Source organism: Gopherus flavomarginatus, chromosome 5, assembly GCF_025201925.1.
Source record: "Gopherus flavomarginatus isolate rGopFla2 chromosome 5, rGopFla2.mat.asm, whole genome shotgun sequence".
NCBI lineage: Eukaryota > Metazoa > Chordata > Testudines > Testudinidae > Gopherus > Gopherus flavomarginatus.
The window spans coordinates 130,213,753-130,235,415 of record NC_066621.1 but is presented as its reverse complement, the minus strand read 5'-3'; the positions used below and the strand labels follow the sequence as shown (position 1 = coordinate 130,235,415).

The following is a 21,663-nucleotide window of genomic DNA, read 5'->3' as shown; positions in this document are numbered from 1 at the left end:
AGCAGATTATTATTCTCAGTTGTGTATATATTGCACTATATTTTCTAGTTAAATTTCACAGATCTGGTTCAAGTGGGCCCTGTACATAAAATAACTGACTTCATTAGTTGTTAAACTTTATTCTCCCTTTCCAATTATTCATCCTGTGTTGCCTTTGGGTGGGATTTTCAAAAGTGCTTAGCATTGACTTAACTATGCTCTTACTGAAATTTAATAGTAAAACTCTCACTGACTTCAGATGGAGCAGACTTAAGCCAATGCTTGAAAAGTCTACCTGATAGTTATTTCTATACATTAACTCTCTTCCACCACACCATACCCAATCCCAACAGGCCAGATAAACAGCACAAGCACATCCCTTCCTGTGACTGATTAGTCTTGCTAGCAGAAAGACACCCATGGCCAGCAAATTAATATAAATATTTCTAGCTCTTCTTTTTTCAAGTGCCTTTTAAAACAAGGATCATAGTAACAAACCCATCTAATCCTTACATCACCCCCTATACTGCCCCACCAATGTGCTTCAGACCTGTGACAGGACGAAATCATTTGGCTGTGCCCATTCAGTCATAAGCCTCTTTGCCAAGACTGCTGTCAAGGGTGCCAATTACCACAAACTGTAGTGGGTTTATGATATGGAGCTCTGTCCACTGGGAAATGGATTGAGGCCACCAAATTCATTTCTAACAAACTCCAGACAGCCATTGGATGGTACAAAATGGCCAAATCTAAAAATTACAAGAAACAGATTTACAAAAGGTGGTTAAATTTCTCTTTCACTTACCTCACAAATTTTCTCTAACGAGGGAACAAAGAAGTCATCGCATACTATAGCCAAGGCATAGAACATATAAAAAGCCTGCAGGAAAAAATAAAGTAAGAAAATGTAACTCAGTCACATCATGTAAAACAGGGAGAGGAGAACAACAGGATGTTTATCCAAATAATGTAGATACAAACCAACACGAATATGTGGGTCCATTTCTATCTGCTACAAAACAACTGTACTGATGAAGTTATGGCATAAAAATATAAGTATGATCTTCTACTTAATAGTATGCTTAGGAAGGGAGGGTATGGAAAGTTAGGGAATAATGAAAATGCAGTAATTTGTTGTAATGGGGTGCCATGGTAGAGTAAGGGACATAATAACAGACAGTGCTTTGGAGGAAGAGCAGTCATCACTCATGTTTTCAATTAATTATCTGGGTAGGTAATGCAGGCAAAAGCAACACCAAGATATTCCATGTGCAAAGAACGATCACGTCCTGAAAGAAATGGTTCCTGACCTTGACTCCCATTTGCAAACATCTCAGGGGCTGTGATTGTCTTGTGAGCACATGTTGTCCTCCTGTTGCTCTATGTGAGTTATATGACGCATATTTTCACAATGGGACCAATCGTGCAGTCCTCACTCAAGCAAATCTCCCATTTACTATTACTTTCCCAGAGCTGGGACTGCAAGATTGGGCCCCAAAGACCTTTAAATGTTTTTGGTTTCTGCAATAAGATGTCAAGCCCAGTACCACGTTACCAGATTTCATCTGTATTCCTTTAGGCTTTAAGAGCCTTATCCTTGTTTCTTTTGCACAGATGCACAATGGACAGGAGCGGGAACAAGGAGACTCCATATCATCTGTTCCTGCACAGAGAACAACTGGAATCCATACCTGCCCATACAGGGTGAAATCCTAGCTCCATTGAGATCAATGCCAAAACTTCCATTGATTTCAATGGGGCCAAGGTTTCACCCTTAACTGAAATGAAGGCATAAACATTGCTAATTTCTGCTTGCATGAATAGTTTTTAAAATGCTCCAGTCGGCTTCTGTTATTTGAGAATTTGGTTGCAAATGCACTATTAAAAATCTGCCGATTTACAGAGTTCTACTAAGAAAGGGCAATGGGACTGAGTAACTTCTTGCACCTAACTAACTAAATAAATAAAAAAAGGAAAACCAAAAGGAACCAAAGGAGGACAAAACTTACACCAATAATATGAAACAGCACTGCTCCCTCCTGCCGATCCTTATTTGTAAATACATCTTCAGGAAATTCATTAATTGCTGAAAGAGAAAAACAATTATTTAAAAAAATATTTATAGTCTACCTGAAAATTTTATAACTGGAAGACAGCAAAATAAAGATGGATATTTAATACTGGTCCTAAATTAAAGGAGGAGGTGACATCTTCATCAAAGACCATATCATTCAGTTTGGTGCATCACAGCCTGCAGAAGTCTCTTCAGTTCACTAGGATAAAGCAGGGGGAAGATGGTCTGCTGGTGTCAGTTGTCATTTGCTCCAACACTTTAAACCAATATTCAATAACTGTTAGGAGTTTCCTGCTCACAATGACTCCCTTTCACTATTTTCTCTTCTATTTATACTTCTGAAATAACCAGCAGAGGGGCAAATTCCCCCCCCCAAAACAATATTCCTGGCTTCATGTATGCCTCCCCTCTAAAAAACATGCAATGGCTGTAGTCTGCTATCCACATAGATTATGGTGCTAGATAAAGGTTTGCATGTCACTTTACAGACATGAAATAAATACAGGGTGCATACCCAAAGAGCTTGCAATCTAAAATTAGACAAAGAAAAGGATGCTAGATAAAGGAAGGGGTGGGAAAAAAAAGGAAGGCAAGGGTTAAAACATAATAGGAGTCAGATAACAAGTGAAGAGAACCATATAACCTTTGACTTTATAAGCAGTGACTGAAGTAGGTCAAGAGGAAGGAGTAGCTCAGACAGAAGTGGAAAGTCAGTGATGGAAGAAAAGAGCAAAGAAATGTTTTCAAGCAGGTTCTGAATGAGAATGAGGCTGCTTGCAGTAGTTAGATGGAGCATTTTCCATGCCTAGGTAGCAATGTGAAAAATCTAAGAGCAAGAACACCAAAGAGTGGAGAGGAAGGAAGTAGCTAGGCATCCCAGAGGGCAGAGTGTGCTGTGGGTGAGGCGGAGAGCAACCAAAGATGTGAGGAAGGCAGGGCAGAGCTGTGCAGAGACTAAGGCTTTGTCTACACTACATAGCTTTTAGCAACACAGCTGTGCTGCTAGAAGATGCATAGTGTAGCTGCTATTGGGCAACAGGAGGAAGCTCTCCTGCTGACCAAAAAACTTCCACCCCCCACGCACACCAGCACCTTTTGTCAGTAAAACTTTTGTCGTTCAGGGTGCATGTGTGTGTTTTTTAACACTCCTGAATGACAGAAAGTTTTGCCGACGAAGTTTCAATGTAGACAAAACCTTAGAAGTGAGGTTGAGGATTTTGAACTTTATATGGAAAGAGAGGGAGTTCATGAAGAGGGTTGGAGATGAGATGGTCAGAGCAGAGCATTATTTTAGCCACTGAAAGCTAGATTGGTTGGAGAGGTGACATTTTCATGCAGAACTCCCGATTGAGTTCAGCAGGGAGTTACACTAGTGGGTTGATGGTAGGATATGGCTCAAAAGTACTTTGAAATATTCATAAATGTACCAAAACCTGGTGAACAAAAGCCAGGGTCTAGTTTGATCACTTTACTCATAGCCAGAGCTTTTCTTAATGGCACTTGCTGAGGCCTGCTTCTTCAAAGTAACAAATGCTTGAAAAGATGCCTGCTTTACAATGTCCTTGCAAACACATTTAATGCCAATCCACTCACTTTTCTGGTTTGTGTATATTCTTCAGTTTCCAATATAATTCTGCAAGCAATAAGCATATACATGGAGACCAAGATTTTCAAAAGTGACTAGTGATTTTGGGTGCCCAATTTAAGACACCTTAAAGGGGCTTGACTTAAGAAAGTTTGAGCTCTTGTCCTTTGTGAATCAGGCCTTTTTAAGATGGCTCAAAATTGGCATTCCAAATCTGAGGCATCCAAAATCAGTCATTTCTGAAAATTTTGACCAGGGAAAATAAAGTACCTTCATATCACTATTTGAAAAGACTAAGTTATTTAACATCTGCTCAAGGATGTATATACATGGCAAACTTTTCTTGCCCCCTGAAAGTAATTTGTATTACATAATTGCCTCAATGCAAAGACGAAACTCTCCCTGCTCTGTTTTCATTCCTACAACCACAATTATATTTGCATGAGACCATTGGCAGCAGGAGTTGTTTAAAATCAGAATTAATAAATTTTATCTGCCTTACAAAAGGCAAAGACACTGTTTTGTGAAATCTTCGAAATCCTCTGACCGAAAGTTACCGTAGTCAGCGGTATATAAACAATTAAGCATAAAATAAAAGTTCAACCAGATGTCATGGAGCAATGACTGTACTGTGTTTCGTTAGCCTTTTTCATAAGATCTGCACTTCAGAATCAGTAAACAGCATTTAATACATAGAATTTGCTCAGGATTAAGATGCAATTTTTTTCTACATCACACATTTAGTCAAGGAAAGAGACAGTAGTTTAAAAGATATTTTGTTTAGACATCTATGAATGCAATTCCTTATTTCCAATCCTTTGACAAACCTTCCAGCCTATGTCTCACTTCTGTAGCCACTGGGAGAAACTGAGGGAGCGATAGTATTAAACTTTCTGGTAGTCCGGCACATCAGCAGGATACTACCCAATCCCTTGTTGAGTTATGAAATATCATTCAAGGGACTGAAGAGTGCTTATGTGCATAAATAACATCGGCACACCAGTCTAAGGCCACGAGCGTAAACACCACAGAACAGATTCTGCTATTAAGTACACTTTTGTAAAAATCAATAATTTCACCGAAGCCAAACCTGTACAAAACTAGTGCAAGTGAGAGGAGAATCGGGTCCTGCACCTGGATTTCATAGTAAACGTACAAGGCCAGCATACTGTAAAAGTAGCCTGTAGAAACAGCACTGCTGTATCCTGGGAATGAAAATTGTACAGTAAATAAAAATAACTCATGTGGCTATAATGAAGTGCTGCTTCACAAAGAGCTGTCAAAACAAAGACAATAAACAATTAAATGACCCAGTAGCTACGAAATCTCGGATCCTCATTTGGATGGATTCGCCTTTTGAACCAGCACAAATTCAAATACCTTTGAAGAATCAAAACAGATGGATAAATAGCCTCTTTTTATATTTTTATTACTATTTCCAGCAAGCAAGGAAGAGGAAAGGGAGAAAATATTACATATAAATTGGAACAGAGTTTGTCGCATTGTAATATTTTGAGACGCTGTATTAAATAGAACTGGATGAAATTCTCTGAATCTTTTTTTCAGTGAAAAACACAGATTTGGCAACACTAAAACATTTCACAGATTCATGTTGGTTTCTATGAATTGTTTCAGTCCAAAAAATTAAAAAATTCTGAAAAATCATTTTGTTTTGACATTTTAAAAATGGTACACATTCAGTTCAAAATGACTTTTCATTTAAAAAATTTCCCTTTGCTTTAAAAAAAAACAATAAAAATGTTTTAAATGGTCAGAAACAAAACAAAAACATTTAACTTGACCAGAAATTATTTTTTTTCTTGAGTTCAAGTCACTGAAATTTTTGAAAAAAAAATCCACTTTTGGTTTTATCCAAAACTAATCTTTCCCCACAATTTTTTGGAAATGTCTGCAACCAAAAAAATCATTATTTGCACGACTCTAGTATAAAAATGGAGTGAAAGTGGCATTCTTAATCTCCTGCTGGGAGACAGTGTAGGATAATCTATAAACTGCTATTAGTCAGCGTTACATAATCTGCAGTGGCTTTCGACAATTTTGTAAGAGGCCAAAACAGCCTTTTATATATGAAAGTGGTAGAGCTGAATAGGTTTCTCATATTACTTAGTACTTGCTTTAGCACTGTCGTAATATTTGGGCCTACAAGCTTACCCTAATTGTGAGCTCAACAGTGAGATGTGAATGAAAGATCATAAAATATCACATTAACCTATAATGTAAATGTTGATGGGGAAAGATGAAAAAGGGAGGCAGAAAGATTGGGCTAATCCAAACAAAAAGGCCTACTGCTATAGTTCAACAACTGCGTAAAGATCATGTCTGGTAACAAGAGAAGAGTGGAAATGGAAATCAATAGACTGAAACTGGTGTATCAGAAATTAGGCCTACTTGGTGGACAAAATAAATGAGCAGATGTGCTAGTCCATCCATCACTTCCTTTTCGAATCCTTAAAAGAAAAGATTCTGGTAGGAGAATCATGTTATCTGACCAACAACTGCCATATGGGAGACAGGTGGACTGAAAGGAGTAAACTTCACCATCATGGCTGCCAACCCCACTGTCTTCTGGGACTCAGGGATCACCATGACACTGCTGGGCCTTTGTTGTGCTGATCCTGAGAAATATGCTGCCCGAACTAGGCCAGAGAGAAGAACATGGATGATATTGCCTCCTCCAACGGCTCTGCTAAATCCCGAACATCACCTGGAATGTGAGACTTCCCCCCTCACTCCATATGCACACTTCCCTCCAATCCTCTATATGTCCTCTTCCTTCCCCACTGTATTTTGTCTCTTTTCTATCCCTTCCTACTTTCCTTTTGCCTTCTGTATTAAGAATCTGGCTTAGCTGACCGAGACTGTATTTTGCAATACTGCTATAAGCCTGTGACCAGAGAGACAGCTAAAAACAATGCTGTATACATAAAGTTGCCAACCCTCCAGGATTGGCCTGGAGTCTCCAGGAATTAAAGATTAATCTATAATTAAAGATTATATCATGTGATAAAATCTCCAGGAATACATCCAACCAAAATTGGCAACCCTACCTATACAGTCGAATGCTGGTATAAATATGCCTGGTCTCTGAGTGGCTGATAAGACCATGTGCTGTGATTCTGTATTTTCAGCAGTGAGGTTGCATGTAAGAAACAACACCAGAGACAGAAGCTTCTTTTTCTATCTTTGTGTTCTTTTCTTTTCATGTGTGTTTGTCTTGTTTTGTCATTTAGGAAACAGGATCGGACTTTATCAACAGCCCCAGCCTAACTCAACTAACTTCCCTCCCCCCCAAAGGACAGTTGTTATTATCTTGACACCATCTAAGAACCTGTCAGACAAGAGGTTTTCCTTCTAAAGACTCTCTGCCACCAAAGGGAAAGGAAATACGGGATACTGTTACAATGGAAAGCCTTACTTCATATTTTACATTTCAAATGTTTTAACTGTTTTTCCTTCTTTGTCTGTATCTTTATTCAAGAGTTAAAAAATTAATGGTGAGTTTCCTATGGAACTAAACAGGCTGAGGTTTCTGTACTTGGAATTCCAAACCTTGTTTAAAAACTATTAATGTTATACAGTAACAGGGTCATGTTAACGCCTTTGACTCTCTGGGACCATGTATTCTATCGAAATTAATACAACAGCACACATCACTCCAGCAATATATCAATATATCTTGCCAATTCAATGTGATTTAACATCATTCCCTCATGTGGCAGCTCTGGGCAATACTTCTGGGATAATATTACAGCACCAGCAAATATGAGAATTTCTACTCTGCTATAGTAATTGCCAAAAGCAGAATTTTCCAGGAGAACTATTCCCTCAGGTATGAAATAAAAAAATATTTATTACAAAAAAAAATGGCAGCTCCCGGTGAACATGGGTTTAGATGCATATCTGCACATTAACAAGTAGAATTAAAAACGACCATATTCACAAAGAATAAATACTGAAGGAAGGATCCTTCTGTCTTCTGGGGATGGGAACTGTAGCTGTCTCTCCACTATTTCCAGCTGAGATGGGAGGGGAAGATTAAATGGAAAGCAAGGTGTACAGTGTGACTAATTTTGCCAAAAAGGAACATCCACGAATTGCTCTGAAGACAGCTGGAAGTACATAAATATTCTCCCTAACAGGACAGTTCCAGGAAAACTACTACAGATCATCCTGTTGTTACCTTGTCCTCCCAACCCACCTCACCCCAGCTGGCCATTATCCCCACCTCTGGAGTCCTGACAAACTAGGTTATAAACTCTCATGGGCAAGAGCACTGTCTCTTATTTGCCTGTTCAGAGAGTAGCATAATGAGCCTGGACTCTTATTTAGGTTTCCTTGGCACTACCGTCATATCAATTAATAACTGACAAGAATAATAGTTACTACAGGGCTGTTATGTGAACAGAGGGCAGGGGAAGTGGCTGACAATTTCATGAATGGCAGGGGAGGTGCCTAGGACACTACCTTTCTGTACAATTTATGTAGGAGCTTGAAAACTCTCTATACTGAGCCATAAACATGGAACACAAAGAAACAGGGTTAATCACCTTTAACAGAACAACCCTGGAGGGCTGATTCTGCTGAGCTACCAAAGTACTTACAATATAAGCACCAAAATGCATATGGAAGTGTGTAAATAATAAGTCTCAAAACAGAGTTTAAAAGGCGTTATAGAAGTTAATCCCGGTGCCTCACTTTGAGTGTTTACCCTGGTTTTAAAGTGAGGATTTACAGAGCAGAAGCCAGGGGGAACCCGTGCACAATACTGACACCTGCCTATATTTAGGCTGGTTAACAGATTATTCCAATAGGCACTGCTGACTAGCATGAGAGCATTGCTCCCATACGCCCTGTCTATACTGTTGGAGGCAGCCTGCCAATGAACTAAGTTTCAAAATCTCATAAACCTGATAGAAAAATCTCAGCAGCCATGTGGATCAGCTGTTTTATAACCTGCCTTGGCATGTGATTTCTTCACTTTATCACCAGTTGATTCACTCACAGAAGCAAGAGACACATTGACTCTTAATAGGCTGCTGAACATAAAAGATATTCTACATTTTCCTGTCACAGTTATTTACAATAGTAGTGGCATTCTGCTGCAGGGAGAAAAGAACTGCAATTAAAAAAAAAAGATGCATATGAAGGGCTCTTAGAGTAAAAGCCATGCTGGAAGGGGCTTGTGCAGATGCATTTATGACCCACTTCCTTGCCCACCACTTCACTGCTGCACATCGCGTCTACCAGCAGCATTCAATAGACATAGGGTGACACTGAAAAAAGTCAAGAAACGATTTCTTTCCCTTTTCTTTCACGTGGGGGGGAGGGAGTAAATTGACAAGCTATTCCCTGAACCACACCGGACAATGTGTTTGACCCTACAGGCATTGGGAGCTCAGCCAAGAATGCAAATACTTTTCGGAGACTGCTGGGGACTGTGGGATAGCTGGAGTCCTAAGTACCCCCTCCCTCCCTCCATGAGCGTCCGTTTGAGTCTCTGGCTTCCCGTTACGCTTGTCACGCAGCACTGTGTAGCCTGTAGATTTTTTTTTCAAATGCTTTGGCATTTCGTCTTCTGTAATGGAGCTCTGATAGAACAGATTTGTTTCCCCATACAGAGGTATCTCCCGTATGGTCCATGCTGGAGCTCTTTTTGGATTTGGGACTGCATTGCCACCCGTGCTGATCAGAGCTCCACGCTGGGCAAACAGGAAATGAAAATCAAAATTTCATGGGGCTTTTCCTGTTTACCTGGCCACTGCATCCGAGCTGAGATTGCAGTCCAGAGTGGTCACAGTGGTGCACTGTGGGATACCGCCCGGAGGCCAATACCGTTGATTTGCGGCCACACTAACCCTAATCCGATATGGTAATACCGATTTTGGAGCTACTCCTCTCGTTGGGGAGGAGTACAGAAACCGATATGAAGAGCCCTTTATATCGATAAAAAGGGTCTCATAGTGTGGACAGTTACAGCGTTAAATCAGTTTAATGCTGCTAAAATCGGTTTAAACACGTAGTGTAGACCAGGCCTCTGAGTGCACCTAGTGAGTAGGGCAGAAAGCCTAGATTAGCTACCTACGCCTTCCTTCTCCTTCACCCACTCCCATGAATGTGCTCAGAAGCAGCCAAAATCAGCCCAAAGTATTACATTTAACACATTCCCTTTGTTCAATTAATAAGGGCAAATCTAGGTGATACTCTCCAAATACTGACAGCATTTTTATATGTGGGTGCAGCCCTTTCTCTCATCACAGAGTGGTTGGGCCAAATTTTAAAGGCCTTGTGTTTATGCATGTGCCCCCCCATTACAGGAAGCAAACCTCCCATGTGTGTGCAGAAACGAGCATTTGCATGTACAGAACCAAGTAGAGGAAGCTGGAAAGGGGAACAGGGTCACCCCAACCTTGAAGCACTGCTCTGCTGTGGCTCTTCAGGGATGTGTGGGATTGGGGCAGGGCTGCAGTTTGAGTTTGCTGGGGAAGCAGGTGGGCAGTGGGCAGTGGCAGATTAGCCACTGGGCCAACAGGGCCCATTCCTAGGGGCCCTGGCCAATTGGGTGGCCCCCTGAAAAATGGGCGCCCTGTGCCCCAGCCTGCTCTGCCTTCCCGGCGCTCCTGATGGGGAGTAGGGTCAGGACGCTGAGGGGACTGCAGGCCCTGCTCCCCAGCAGGAGCACTGGGGGGCGGAGGGGACTGCAGGCTGAAGGAGTGGGGAGGGACCCTCCCATTTGCTGTGGACCAGGGACCTATAAACCCCTAATCTGCCTCTGGGAGCCGGGGCTGGCTCCTCTGACAAAACAATGAGGGGTAAACTCTGTGTGGGGAACTTTGCAAAATTGTTTCCTTCAGCTCTCTCCCATGCAGTTTTACTCCAGGAACAATGATTCATCCTGTGCTTTGTATCATTCTTTTACACACAACACACTGTCAAACCAACATGAAATCCTTGTCTGGGGATGGAATAAAAAAAATTAAACGTTATTGAAATAATTAGCATTATTATTTGTAGACCAGGAGCACTAAGCATGGTACACATGTATAGTAAAAGACACTACCTGCCCCAAAGAGCTGACAATCTAGAAGGCAAGATACAAGAGCTGGGAGAAAGAAACAAATAGAGGAAGAAAAGAACACTGAATGGGCCTCTTTATGAGTGCTCGTATCTCAGCAAAAAACAAACAGCACCAAAACCCCACGCATCAGAGAATAGATTCATTTTACAACAGCTATAAAATAAAATAATAACTTGTTTTTCCTAATCATAAAGAAACTTTAAAAATGAGTCCACAGCTTTCTGAAGACACACACAAAAAAGGACATATGGGATGAGCCAGGATGATATCCATCCCAGGCAAGATAATGGAGCAGCTGATACAGGACTCAATTAATAAAGAATTAAAGGAGGGTAATATAATTAATGCCAGTCAATACAATTTTATGGAAAATATATCCTGTCAAACTAACTTGATATCTTTTTTTGATGAGCTTACAAGGTTGGTTGATAAAGGTAATTTTGTTGATTTTGTTGATGTAATAGACTTCTGTAAGGGCTTTGACTTGGTACTGCATGACATTTTGATTAAAAAATGAACGAAATAAAATTAACAGGACACATATTAAAGGGATTAAAAACTGGATAACTGACAGGTCTCAGAATCTAATTTTAAATGGGCAATCATCATCAAGCTGGTGTGTTTCCAGTGAGGGAACAGTTCTTGGCCCTATGCTATTTAACATTTTTATCAATGAAAACTCAATCATCACTAATAAAGTTTGCAGATGACACAAAAGTTGGGGGAGTGGTAAATAATGGAGAGAACAGGTCACTGAGACAGAGCTGTGTCTGGAATATTTGGTAAACTAGGTGGAAACAAACAATACAGCTAAATGTAAATGTACACATCTAGGAACAAAGAATGCAGGCCATGCTTACAGGAGGGGGAAGCTGTGATTCTGAAAAAGAATTGGAGGTTGTGGTGGGCAGTAAACTGAACGTAATCTCCTGTGGCCAAAACAGCTAATATTATTCTGGAATGCATAAACAGGGGAATCTCAGGCAGCAGTAGAGAAGATATTTTACCTCTATTTAGCACTGATGTAGCCACTGCTGGAACACTGTGTCCAGTTCTGAAGTCCACAGTTCAAGAAGGATGTTGATAAACTGAAGAGGGTTCAGAGAAGAGCCACAAGAATGACTAAAGGATTAGGAAACATGCCTCATGGTGATAAATAGATTGAGTTTCTTGAGTGTATCATAAACAAAGAGAAGGTTAAGGGGTGACTTGATCAAAGTTTTTAAGTACACGTGGAACAAATATTTGATAATGGGCTCTTCAATCTAGCAGAGAAATGTATGACATGATCCGATGGCTGGAAGTTGAAGCTACACAAATCCAAAATGGATATAAGCCACAAGTTTTAATAGTGAGGGTAATTAACCATTGAACAATTTACTAGGGGTCATGGTAGATTCTCCAACACCAGCAATTTCTCCATCAAGATTGGATGTTTTTCTAAAAGATCTACCCTGGGAATCATTTGGGGAAGTTCCATGGCCTGTGCTACTCAGGAGGTCAGACGAGATGATCACAGAGATCCCTTGTGGCCTTGAGATCTATGAAAATGAATGTCCTGACCACTTTTGCTCATTGATGTTCCTAAGGGATTTTTTAGTCTCTCTGTTCTGATCAAATTACAATTTGAGTAATGACATTCTATGCACCTGAATTCCCCCTGGGGGTTTAGTTTGTTATGGTGGGCTGGATTTAGCCTGATTTGTTTCAGTTTCTGCTGGCAGAAACCCTGGCACAAAGTCCCAGGTGTGAAATATCCATCATGGGAAACGGCTACTGTGGCAAAAGGCGGTCCGTGCTTCCCCTCTACTGAAAATGTCTCACTGTTTTAATCTGTTACCTAATATTTGGTACAGCAACCCTAGATGCAGTTTTTAAATCAGCTCAGGTGTTTAAATGGTAAGGGTTTCAGAAATCAGGGTGAAGAGCTTGATATAGACAGAAACTACAGCTGGTAGGAATAGAAGCAGCCAGAGCAGGGACTGCTGCAGTAGAGGCGAGAGGGTAAAATGGGGCCCAGATGGGACCATACCTCTCCATCTCCCCCCTGAATCCAGAACTGTGCAGGGGAGATTGCCCCAACGCAAAGGGCATTAGGATCCAGGTGGTGCCTTTCCTCCTTCCCCTCACGTGGCCATGGGGGAAACTGAAGAGAGGAGCCCACCAGAGACTGCAGTGGGTAGGAACAGGAGTAGCCAAAGCAGGGAGGGACCTTTTTCACCTCCATTCCAGTCAAACCTGTTAAATGTTCTCTGACCTCCTCTGCCCTGTGCTAACTGTTTGCTTCCCGTCCCTGCTCAGAGTCTTTTACCTCAGCTTCACTCCACTCCTGCTCCTCTCACTGTCTTCTCCCCTGCTCTGTCCCCATCCCCTTCCTTCCCTTTCCACTTTACCAATCCCCGGCTAAGTAAATCCACCACTCCCAAAGTATTGTGCAACTCACATCATGTTTGCCACCATCACGTTGCTCATTCTGCATGCATTCTACACCTTTCCCCAGCCTGTGTCTGTCTTGTATACTTAGACTGCAAGCTCTACAAGGCTGGGACCATCTGGTACTCTGTCTGTACAGCACCTACCCAATTCTTGGTTGGCCCTTAGGTACTACCGTAATAAACATGATTAGTAATAACAACAGACAACGTTTGTAAACTTTGAGATGAAAGGCACAACATAAACATGAACTATCATTATCTGACCCTCACATTTTCAGGTTTGCGATAGCAATAAAATTGCTTACAAAATAAAAGCAGTTATTTTGACTAAAAAAATGCTGACTGGATTTATTTGAATTTCAATGCTAACTATGGAAACGGAACAAATGTGAACATCACACCAGCAAACTGTGCCATTCCAAACATTCTGTCCCAGTTTCTACTTCATTCTTTATCATAGAAAATTCATGTTGATTTTTATTGTTTTCAGCTTACCTCAGTGTTTGGCTGACAACAAACAGGAATAATAAGTATTTAAATCAATGGATTATCCTCTAAGTAAATAGTCTACAGGTCTTTGACTTTTTAGTGGTCCATTCCTAAACAGATTCAATACATTCTAATGTGTCTGTATAAAGACACAAAAATGCTATACAGTACATTAATTCTATACTTTTCTTCCAAATTGTCAGAAAACCCTAACTTCATGAATGCTGTTACATGCGTGGGCTCAGCAGAATTCAATTTTTATTTTTTTCTAATTTCAACTACATCGATATTTATTTTTAAAGATTTTTTATTATTACAGTGGCTGGGAATGAAAGGAGGGGTAGGATTGGGGTTAGGATTAGGGTTGCACTGACCAAGGGCTGCAGGGGGCTCCCTGAACATGGTGCTGGGAAGGCAGCAGTCCTGGCCCATTGCAGCAGAGATTCCCAGCCAGGACTTCAAGGAGGAGAACAAACTACGAGCCACAGAGTGCTGCTGAACAGTTCCTTCCCAGGGATGATTCCTGCACTCATGGCTGATGAGTGATTCAGTGGGGCCACGACAGTGAAGATGTGGGGCTGGTGACACTGGATCCCTGCCAGTAGGGTTGTCAGGTGTCCTTGCTGGCCCGGCTGTTAGAAGTCCAGTTGGCAGCACAGTGGGGCTAAGTCAGGCTCCCTGCCTGCTGTGGCTCTGTGCAGCTTTCGGAAGCAGCAGCATGTCCTCCCTCTGGCTCCTAGGTTTAGGGGCAGCCAGCAGGATGGAGTGAGTGGGGATGGGGCCTCAGAGAAGGGGACAGGCAGAGGGCTCATCCTCCTCGCAGTCCTGGCTGGAGGTCGGTGCTCTGCCCTGATAGGACTGCAGCCTTCCCGACACCTGCACGGATCAGGTTTCATTGGCCCTGTAGCAGCATAGGGAGCCCTCTGTAGCCATGTGGTCATGGGACCATGTCATGGCCATGACATTGGAGCTGCAGAGGGCTCCCTTCACTGTTGCAGGGCTGGAGACACCCGGACCTTGCAGGCAGAAGGGGGCAAAGCTGCACTCCCACCCATTGTTACCGATTGACATTTTTTTCATCAATTTCAACTGACATGCTGAAATGGACATTTACCAACAGATAAAGTATCAGAGGGGTGGCCATGTTAGTCTGGATCTGTAAAAAGCGACAAAGAGTCCTGTGGCACCTTCTAGACTAACAGACGTATTGGAGCATAAGCTTTCATGGGTGAATACCCACTTCATCAGACTTTTTGTCGCTTTTTACCAACAGATAATCATTGAAATTACATTCTGTCACGCCTATCCATGCACCACAAATTCAACAACAACAACTAAATGTTTCAAGGGTAGGGATGTCCCTACACAAGGAAAACATTCTTCATAGGCACTTGATACTCAGGAAAGCTGGTATCTTAAAATCCCAGATGCCAGCTGAAAAAATGACAGTTCCCAAGCTTTGAATGCCTGTTCCCACTAGACAGCTGTTTTTCAGTTTTGTATCAAAATCACATGTGGACAGTCCCCAAAATGGTCATTTCTGCTTCTGATGTATGTTAATATACACACATGGGTGAAGAGCAATTAAGGACCAGCACTTCAAAGACACATATCTGTTTGCATGAAACAACTCTGGAAGGAAACCCCACAATGTGTAACTCTGTAGTAAGAAAAGTTAGCCTGACTGCCCAGCCTGGGCAACGACAACACATAATAATGAAGTCTAGCATGAAACACCACTGAACCTATTTGAAGGTCTTTTGTACATAATCAGTTTAATGCTGTGCAAAGCCAAGATGAAACTTTCTATCCAAAGCTGAGTACCATATGGCAGGAGGCACAGTAAGCTTCCCATTCCCTAGCACAATCTGTAGAAATTACTAGCAAATTTAATCTCTGCAGTATATTAATTCAATTTGCATTATCTGTGCCATGACAAGTAGCAGCTTATGAAGCAAATGACTGCCTCAATTCTTAACTATTAAATACATTTAATACATGTACTGTAAGATAAAAAAGGATGGTGTATTAATGAAATAGCCTTTAAAAGCTCTCTTTCCATCAGAATGAAATTACGGATATTTCTATAAAAGACAGGATTAGCTACAGGGAAAAGTTACACTTATGCCTTATTAAAATATAAATTTACATTTAATTTATTTTTTAAGAAAACTATTTGCACGCATTAAAGCAGAGTCAGAAAATCAAGTAAAAATATAGTAACAATTATTGGCTGAAATATGGAAATGTGAAGCATATGATACATTCACCTCCTGAAGCAGCATTGCACTGTATCAGTGTATCAGAGAACAGCATTTTGTGTGCATTGATCCATTTGTTAATGTTTTTAAACTCCTCAAGCTTATAAAATGACTCATCAGTTTGGGGCCATTGACTTTTCTCCCTGGCTCCCATTTGCTTTCTTCTTTAGAAAAATGTCTTTAAAGAGCTGGAGATTTTCTATCACCAGACTGGTTTTCTTTCCTTTGTGAGAGCACCAGGATATCTCACAGATTAGTATTAAGGATAGCTCATGTCTGATTGCTCCACACAGCAGCATGTCAACGTTATTATTGCAAGATAACAGCAGTTAGGTAACAAAACCCCGGTAACCTGACTAGAAGAGAAGAGGTGATCTGCAGTTTCACTCTCACCATGAAACTGCTAGATCAACTCAAGCCAACTGTTCTAAATCAGCAACAGACAGAGACCAAACAGTCTGTGCTTAGTTTTGGTGCACTCTGTATGTGTTCTATCTTCTGCTTTATTGTACAAGGTTAACCAAGAAAAATGAAAAATTGACTCCAGTGCATGCTGCTAGTATCCAAAATTTACTGCCGTTTGACAGCTATTCAGTTGCCTATATGAATGAACTGGTGGTTTCAGTGGCCTCTCACTCCAATGATAACTGGTTGAGCGGCTACTGTATTTCGTTTCAATAAAGAATAGATGGCTACATATCTGGCAATATTTTCATTTGGTAGAAATCTCTTGAGAAAGAGCAAGAAAGCAAAAAGGCTGAACTTGCCCTCAATGATATTATCAGGTGGGCAAGCATTGCAGAAACAGGACCCATGTCTGCAGAGAGAAATATTCAGCACACATGCTGACACACATTGTGAGAAGGTCTGAGGATCCAAAATTCCACATGTAATTCCTCATGCTTTTCATAGATAGACTTTCCAGCCAGAACCAGTTTGAAGAGATAAATGTTGACAAACAACCACTTGTTTTCCCTTAATTTTCTGTCTCATCATCTCAAGTTCCATGTTTTTTGTTCATAGGCAGTTTTAAAATTCCCTCTCAAAACCAAATTATAACAATTATTTGTGTTTGTTGTACAAAGCCAACAATCCACTGCCAAGACAATTAACATGATGTCAAAAACTCTGCATTATGACTTCACTGAAAATCTAAATAAGAGGAACTGGGAGAGAGACAGGTCTGGTTTTAACACCAAAGAGACTTGATAAATTAACGAAGAGCATTGTCAAACTTATTGAACATGTGAAGAAGCAAAGGAACACAATTTTAAGACATGTTGGGCTAGAGCAGGGGTTCTCAAACTGGGGGTCGCGATGTCATTACATGGGGGGTTGCGAGCTGTCAACCTGCACCCTAAATCCTGTTTTTCCTCGAGCATTTATAATGGTGTTAAATATATTAAAAAGTGTGTTTAATTTATGAGGGGGGGTCGCACTCAGAGGTTTGCAATGTGAAAGGAGTCACCAGTAAAAAAAGTTTGAGACCCACTAGGTTAGAGTCTCTCCTGTTTCAGAATTCTGGTGAAGGAGAGTAGGGGATGTTAGGAAGGTGGTTACAACTCTGTTTCTGTGAGCTTGTGTGCCCTTGGGCTGCTCTAGCTTATGTCAGTGGTGTATCATCCCTATTGGACCATTTGCAACCCGACAATTAGCAGAGCAGAACAAGACCCCTTCCCTCCTCCAGCACACTTCCTATATGGGAGCTGGCATGGGTGGTTTTATGCCAGATGAGAGCTCCCAACATGGGAAATTCAGGGCTGGCTAGTTATAGCCAAAATTTGGTTCTTTTGTGCTGTTGAACGGCACAATGAAGTTGCATCAAATACAAGAATCTGGCCCACAGGTTGAAAGTTGCCTTCTTTTTTATACATTTGAAGACTTCCATTTGTAAGAGGACATTCATGTAACTGGTATCACATGAGAGGATCAGAGTGTATTCTTCAAAGACAAAGAGCAAAAGATTTCTACTAGCGGTAGTCCTTTCCAGATATATGGTCATCTTTATTACTGGAAATAACTGGATTATAGCTAAAATAATCCTTTTCTGTGACAAATACCACTAATGCTGTTTAAAGTGCAATTCTCCTTTGAAAAGTAACTATATGAAATATCTCCTTCTGACGCACCCAATTGGATACTTTCCTGCTGTCTTTAGTGAATAAAATAAGGGATCACAAGCTTTTTTAGTCAGCACTACAGAGCTCATACAGCAACAGGAGCATGTGTTGGAAGCTATTCTGCTACATGCATCCTCAACAAAAGCGCTACTCAAATTCCAGTTGCACAGCCATTGTAATTGATGACTTTGGAAGAATCCAGCTTGACTCGCAGACCACAGGATGAATTTGCAGTGCTGGCAGCTAGACAATCCACTGTGTTACTTGTAAACTGAAAAGATTTGATCTGGAAAACGTTCAGAGGAAAGAAATGTGCAACCCCATGAGGTAGTTTTCCAGAGTCACTTTTCACATCAGAAGTACATTTTAAATGAAGCTGTCTGTGATGCAGTGCCTGCAGCAGAGCTAATACATAATAATGGGTATTTCAATCCATTCTATTTCAGCAAGTGTAGCACGGTGACTCATGTAAAATAGCAGTAATGGCACACATATTTCCCCAAATACAGAATGCACGGGGAAAAAAATTAAATTCATTATTTTTAAAGAACTTCTTTGAGTTTATTCTTACACCTTCTCTGAAACCCTCTAGACACAGAAAGTATAACTGGGTAGGCTAGATGTGTTAGCCTGTAGAGGAAGACGAAAAATGACACAAAGCTGTAGGTGATACCTTCTACAAGGCTAAGATCAAAATCTGAATAAACTGACTATTGAGACTCATCAGGGCATGGAAAAGCAAAGCAATTGGTAGAAAGTATAGTGGCAGGGTGTCGATTCATACTACAGCCCTAAAGTCAGGCCCACAGAGACCAAAAGGGGAAGGATGTAAAAACAACGTCAGGAACAGGTGTGGTTTGGAGTTTCTCTCCTTGATAGCTTTATTTGGATATGGTGGCTGAATGCTAGACGGCAGTGTCAGAAAGACCTATTCAATCATCTAGTCCAGGGGTCGGCAACCTTTCAGAAGTGGTGTGCCAAGTCTTCATTTATTCACTTTTAATTTAAGGTTTCACGTGCCAGTAATACATTTTAACATTTTTAGAAGGTCTCTTTCTATAAGTCTATAATATATAACTAAACTATTGTTGTATGTAAAGTAAATAAGGTTTTTAAAATGTTTAAGAAGCTTCATTTAAAATTAAATTAAAATGCAGAGGCCCCCGGACTGGTGGCTGGATTATTTCCAACACTACATTTTCTTGGGCATTGTCCAAAAGGCTTCGTCAATCAGCACAATGACAGAGGGAATAGCTAAAATATAAAGGTACATTATACAGTAAAGGAAACCTCTGTATCCTATTTTGTAGGTGATATTTAGACTAGACTGACTAGAGGCCAGAATTTTCAAAAGTGTTAAGGATCCAATGTGAATGCAACATGCTACATTTATGGCTGCTAACTGCTGAGAACTTCTGCAAGTCTTGTCCTTATTTTCACGTCTAAATGGAAGCAGAGTTCTGAAAATCTGGCCTTTATTGTGGCTGTTGTGCACCTGAACACTCAGGCCATTCATGTATTAAGAAAGCACTGTGTGTCTATAGAAAGGTGTATTTTCAGAGTCCAAAAATTAGGATCATTTTAAATTCAATACCTTATGTTCATGAGAGGTCTTAAAATTCCCTTTCCTATATTGTCCCAAAACAGAAAAATAAAAATAAAGCAGCCACCCTCTGTGAGGAATGCTCGCAGTGTGGCCAGTCCTCATGATTTGATTGGGAGTCCTATGTTACCGGGTGTTCTTCCCCAAAGCCCCAAGCTGCTGGAATCATGTAATTAGGTGAGAATCACAGCTTTCATTTAAAACAAAAATAAGTTTTTAGCTCTTGTGCTGGCAGTAAAAAAACCTCAAAGAACCCTACATGCTCAAAAAAAATAAAAGTAGCCAAACTTTAATTTAAAAAAAAAATCAATCTCATGATTTTGGTGGGTTTGACTCATACTTTTTAAATATTTGGGGCTAGCAATACTGCTTACCTATTAGCATGTTTTCACTCAGCAAAACTGCAAACATTCATCTTGGTTTTCAGTTTCTGCCTGGTGATATAACATGATGCCAACATAACTCTTAGACTGTAAGCCAAATCTTAGTTATACTTTTCACACAGGTAACCCTATCACAGTTAAATAGATGAGCAAGATCTGGCCCTCTACCTTGTACATCATATTTTTCTGGAAGTATTAGAAAATGCTATCTGAGTTTAGAATACATTTTCCCTTTCATTGCAGTGTATTTAATGTGCTCGTTAGCTACCTTTTGCAATGGTACCTGATTTGCATGGTTTGGTGCTGTTTTTCCCCCTGTTGGTACTCCATTGGGCATTTGCTTCTTGCTCTATAAATTCACCAGGGAACTATAACCATCACTAAAAGAATACAGAGATTCTCTCTACTACTACTATGTAATGTTTATTTTGACAATCTGCACTTCAACCACCTCCTATTTTCAGACAGAATCTGGCCAGAAGAACAGCCTCTCGACAGTTTTGGAGAAGCCCACCATGGATCTAGTGGAAACCTCAACCCTAACATCTAACGAGGAAATATATTGTTTTCATAGATTATAAAAGCCAGATTCAGAAGTGATATGTAAGTCACTGTTAATTACACTTTAGCAGGCAGTGGGTGTCATAAACAGATAAGTAAGAGTTAATAGAACAAAAGTGCTTCATATCTCTTTGTCTGGAAAGGGTTAACAAGAACAGTGAGCCTGGCTGTCACTTGACCAGAGGACCAATCAGAGGACAGGATACTTTCAAATCTTGAGGGAGGGAAGTTTGTGTGTGTGTTGTTAGATTTTGGTTGTTGTTCACTCTGGGGGCTCAGAGGGACCAGATGTGCAACCAGGTTTCTCTCCAATCTCTCCGATATAGGCTCTTATAAGTTCACAATAGCGAGTACTAGGTAGATAAGGCAAGTTAGGCTTATGGTTGTTTTCTTTATTTGCAAATGTGTATTTGGCTGGAAGGAGGTCAAATTGGTATTTTGCTGAAAGGATTTTAATTTGTACTTGTATACTTGGGCTGGGATGGTATTTCCAGTGTCTATAGCTGAAAGACTCTGTACATATTCCATCTGAAATTTACACAGATAATTTTTACTGTTTTTTCTTTCTTTAATTAAAAGCTTTTCTTGTTTAAGAACCTGATTGTTTTTTTATTCTGGTGAGACCCCAGGGGACTGGGTCTGGATTCACCAGGGAATTGGTGGGGAGAAAGGAGGGAAGGGGGAGAGAGGCTAATTTCTCTCTGTGTTAGGATTACTGTCTCTCTCAGGGAGAATCTGGGAGGGGAAGAGAGAAGGAGGGGGGAAGGTGCATTTTCCTCTCTGTTTTGAGATTCAAGGAGTTTGAATCACAGTGATCTTCCAGGGTAACCCAGGGAGGGGAAGCCTGGGAGAGGCAACGGTGAGGGAAAGGGTTTACTTTCCTTGGGTTAAGATCCAGAGGGTCTGGGTCTTGGGGGTCCCCGGGCAAGGTTTTGGGGGGACCAGAGTGTACCAGGCACTGGAATTCCTGGTTGGTGGCAGTGCTACAGGTTCTAAGCTGGTAATTAAGCTTAGAAGAATTCATGCTGGTACCCCATCTTTTGGACGCTAAGGTTCAGAGTGGGGAATTATACCATG

At 40.8% G+C, this 21,663-nt stretch overlaps 2 protein-coding genes across 4 annotated transcripts in view; one reads left to right on the top strand and one right to left on the bottom strand.

Annotated features, from left to right (window-relative positions):
• ATXN3 (ataxin 3) overlaps nucleotides 1-21,663 on the top strand; it is a 464,297-nt gene that overhangs the window by 180,198 nt on the left and 262,436 nt on the right. The gene's annotated exons all lie outside the window — the stretch shown is intronic.
• The window catches only part of SLC24A4 (solute carrier family 24 member 4), a 154,637-nt gene that overhangs the window by 42,582 nt on the left and 90,392 nt on the right, over nucleotides 1-21,663 (bottom strand). For both annotated transcript variants that reach the window (XM_050953271.1, XM_050953272.1), the window contains exons 3-4: nucleotides 1,989-2,065; nucleotides 785-859 (exon numbers count right to left, since the gene is read on the bottom strand). In XM_050953271.1, coding sequence (XP_050809228.1) covers nucleotides 785-859; nucleotides 1,989-2,065 — 152 coding nt within the window. The remainder of the gene's footprint in view (nucleotides 1-784; nucleotides 860-1,988; nucleotides 2,066-21,663) is intronic.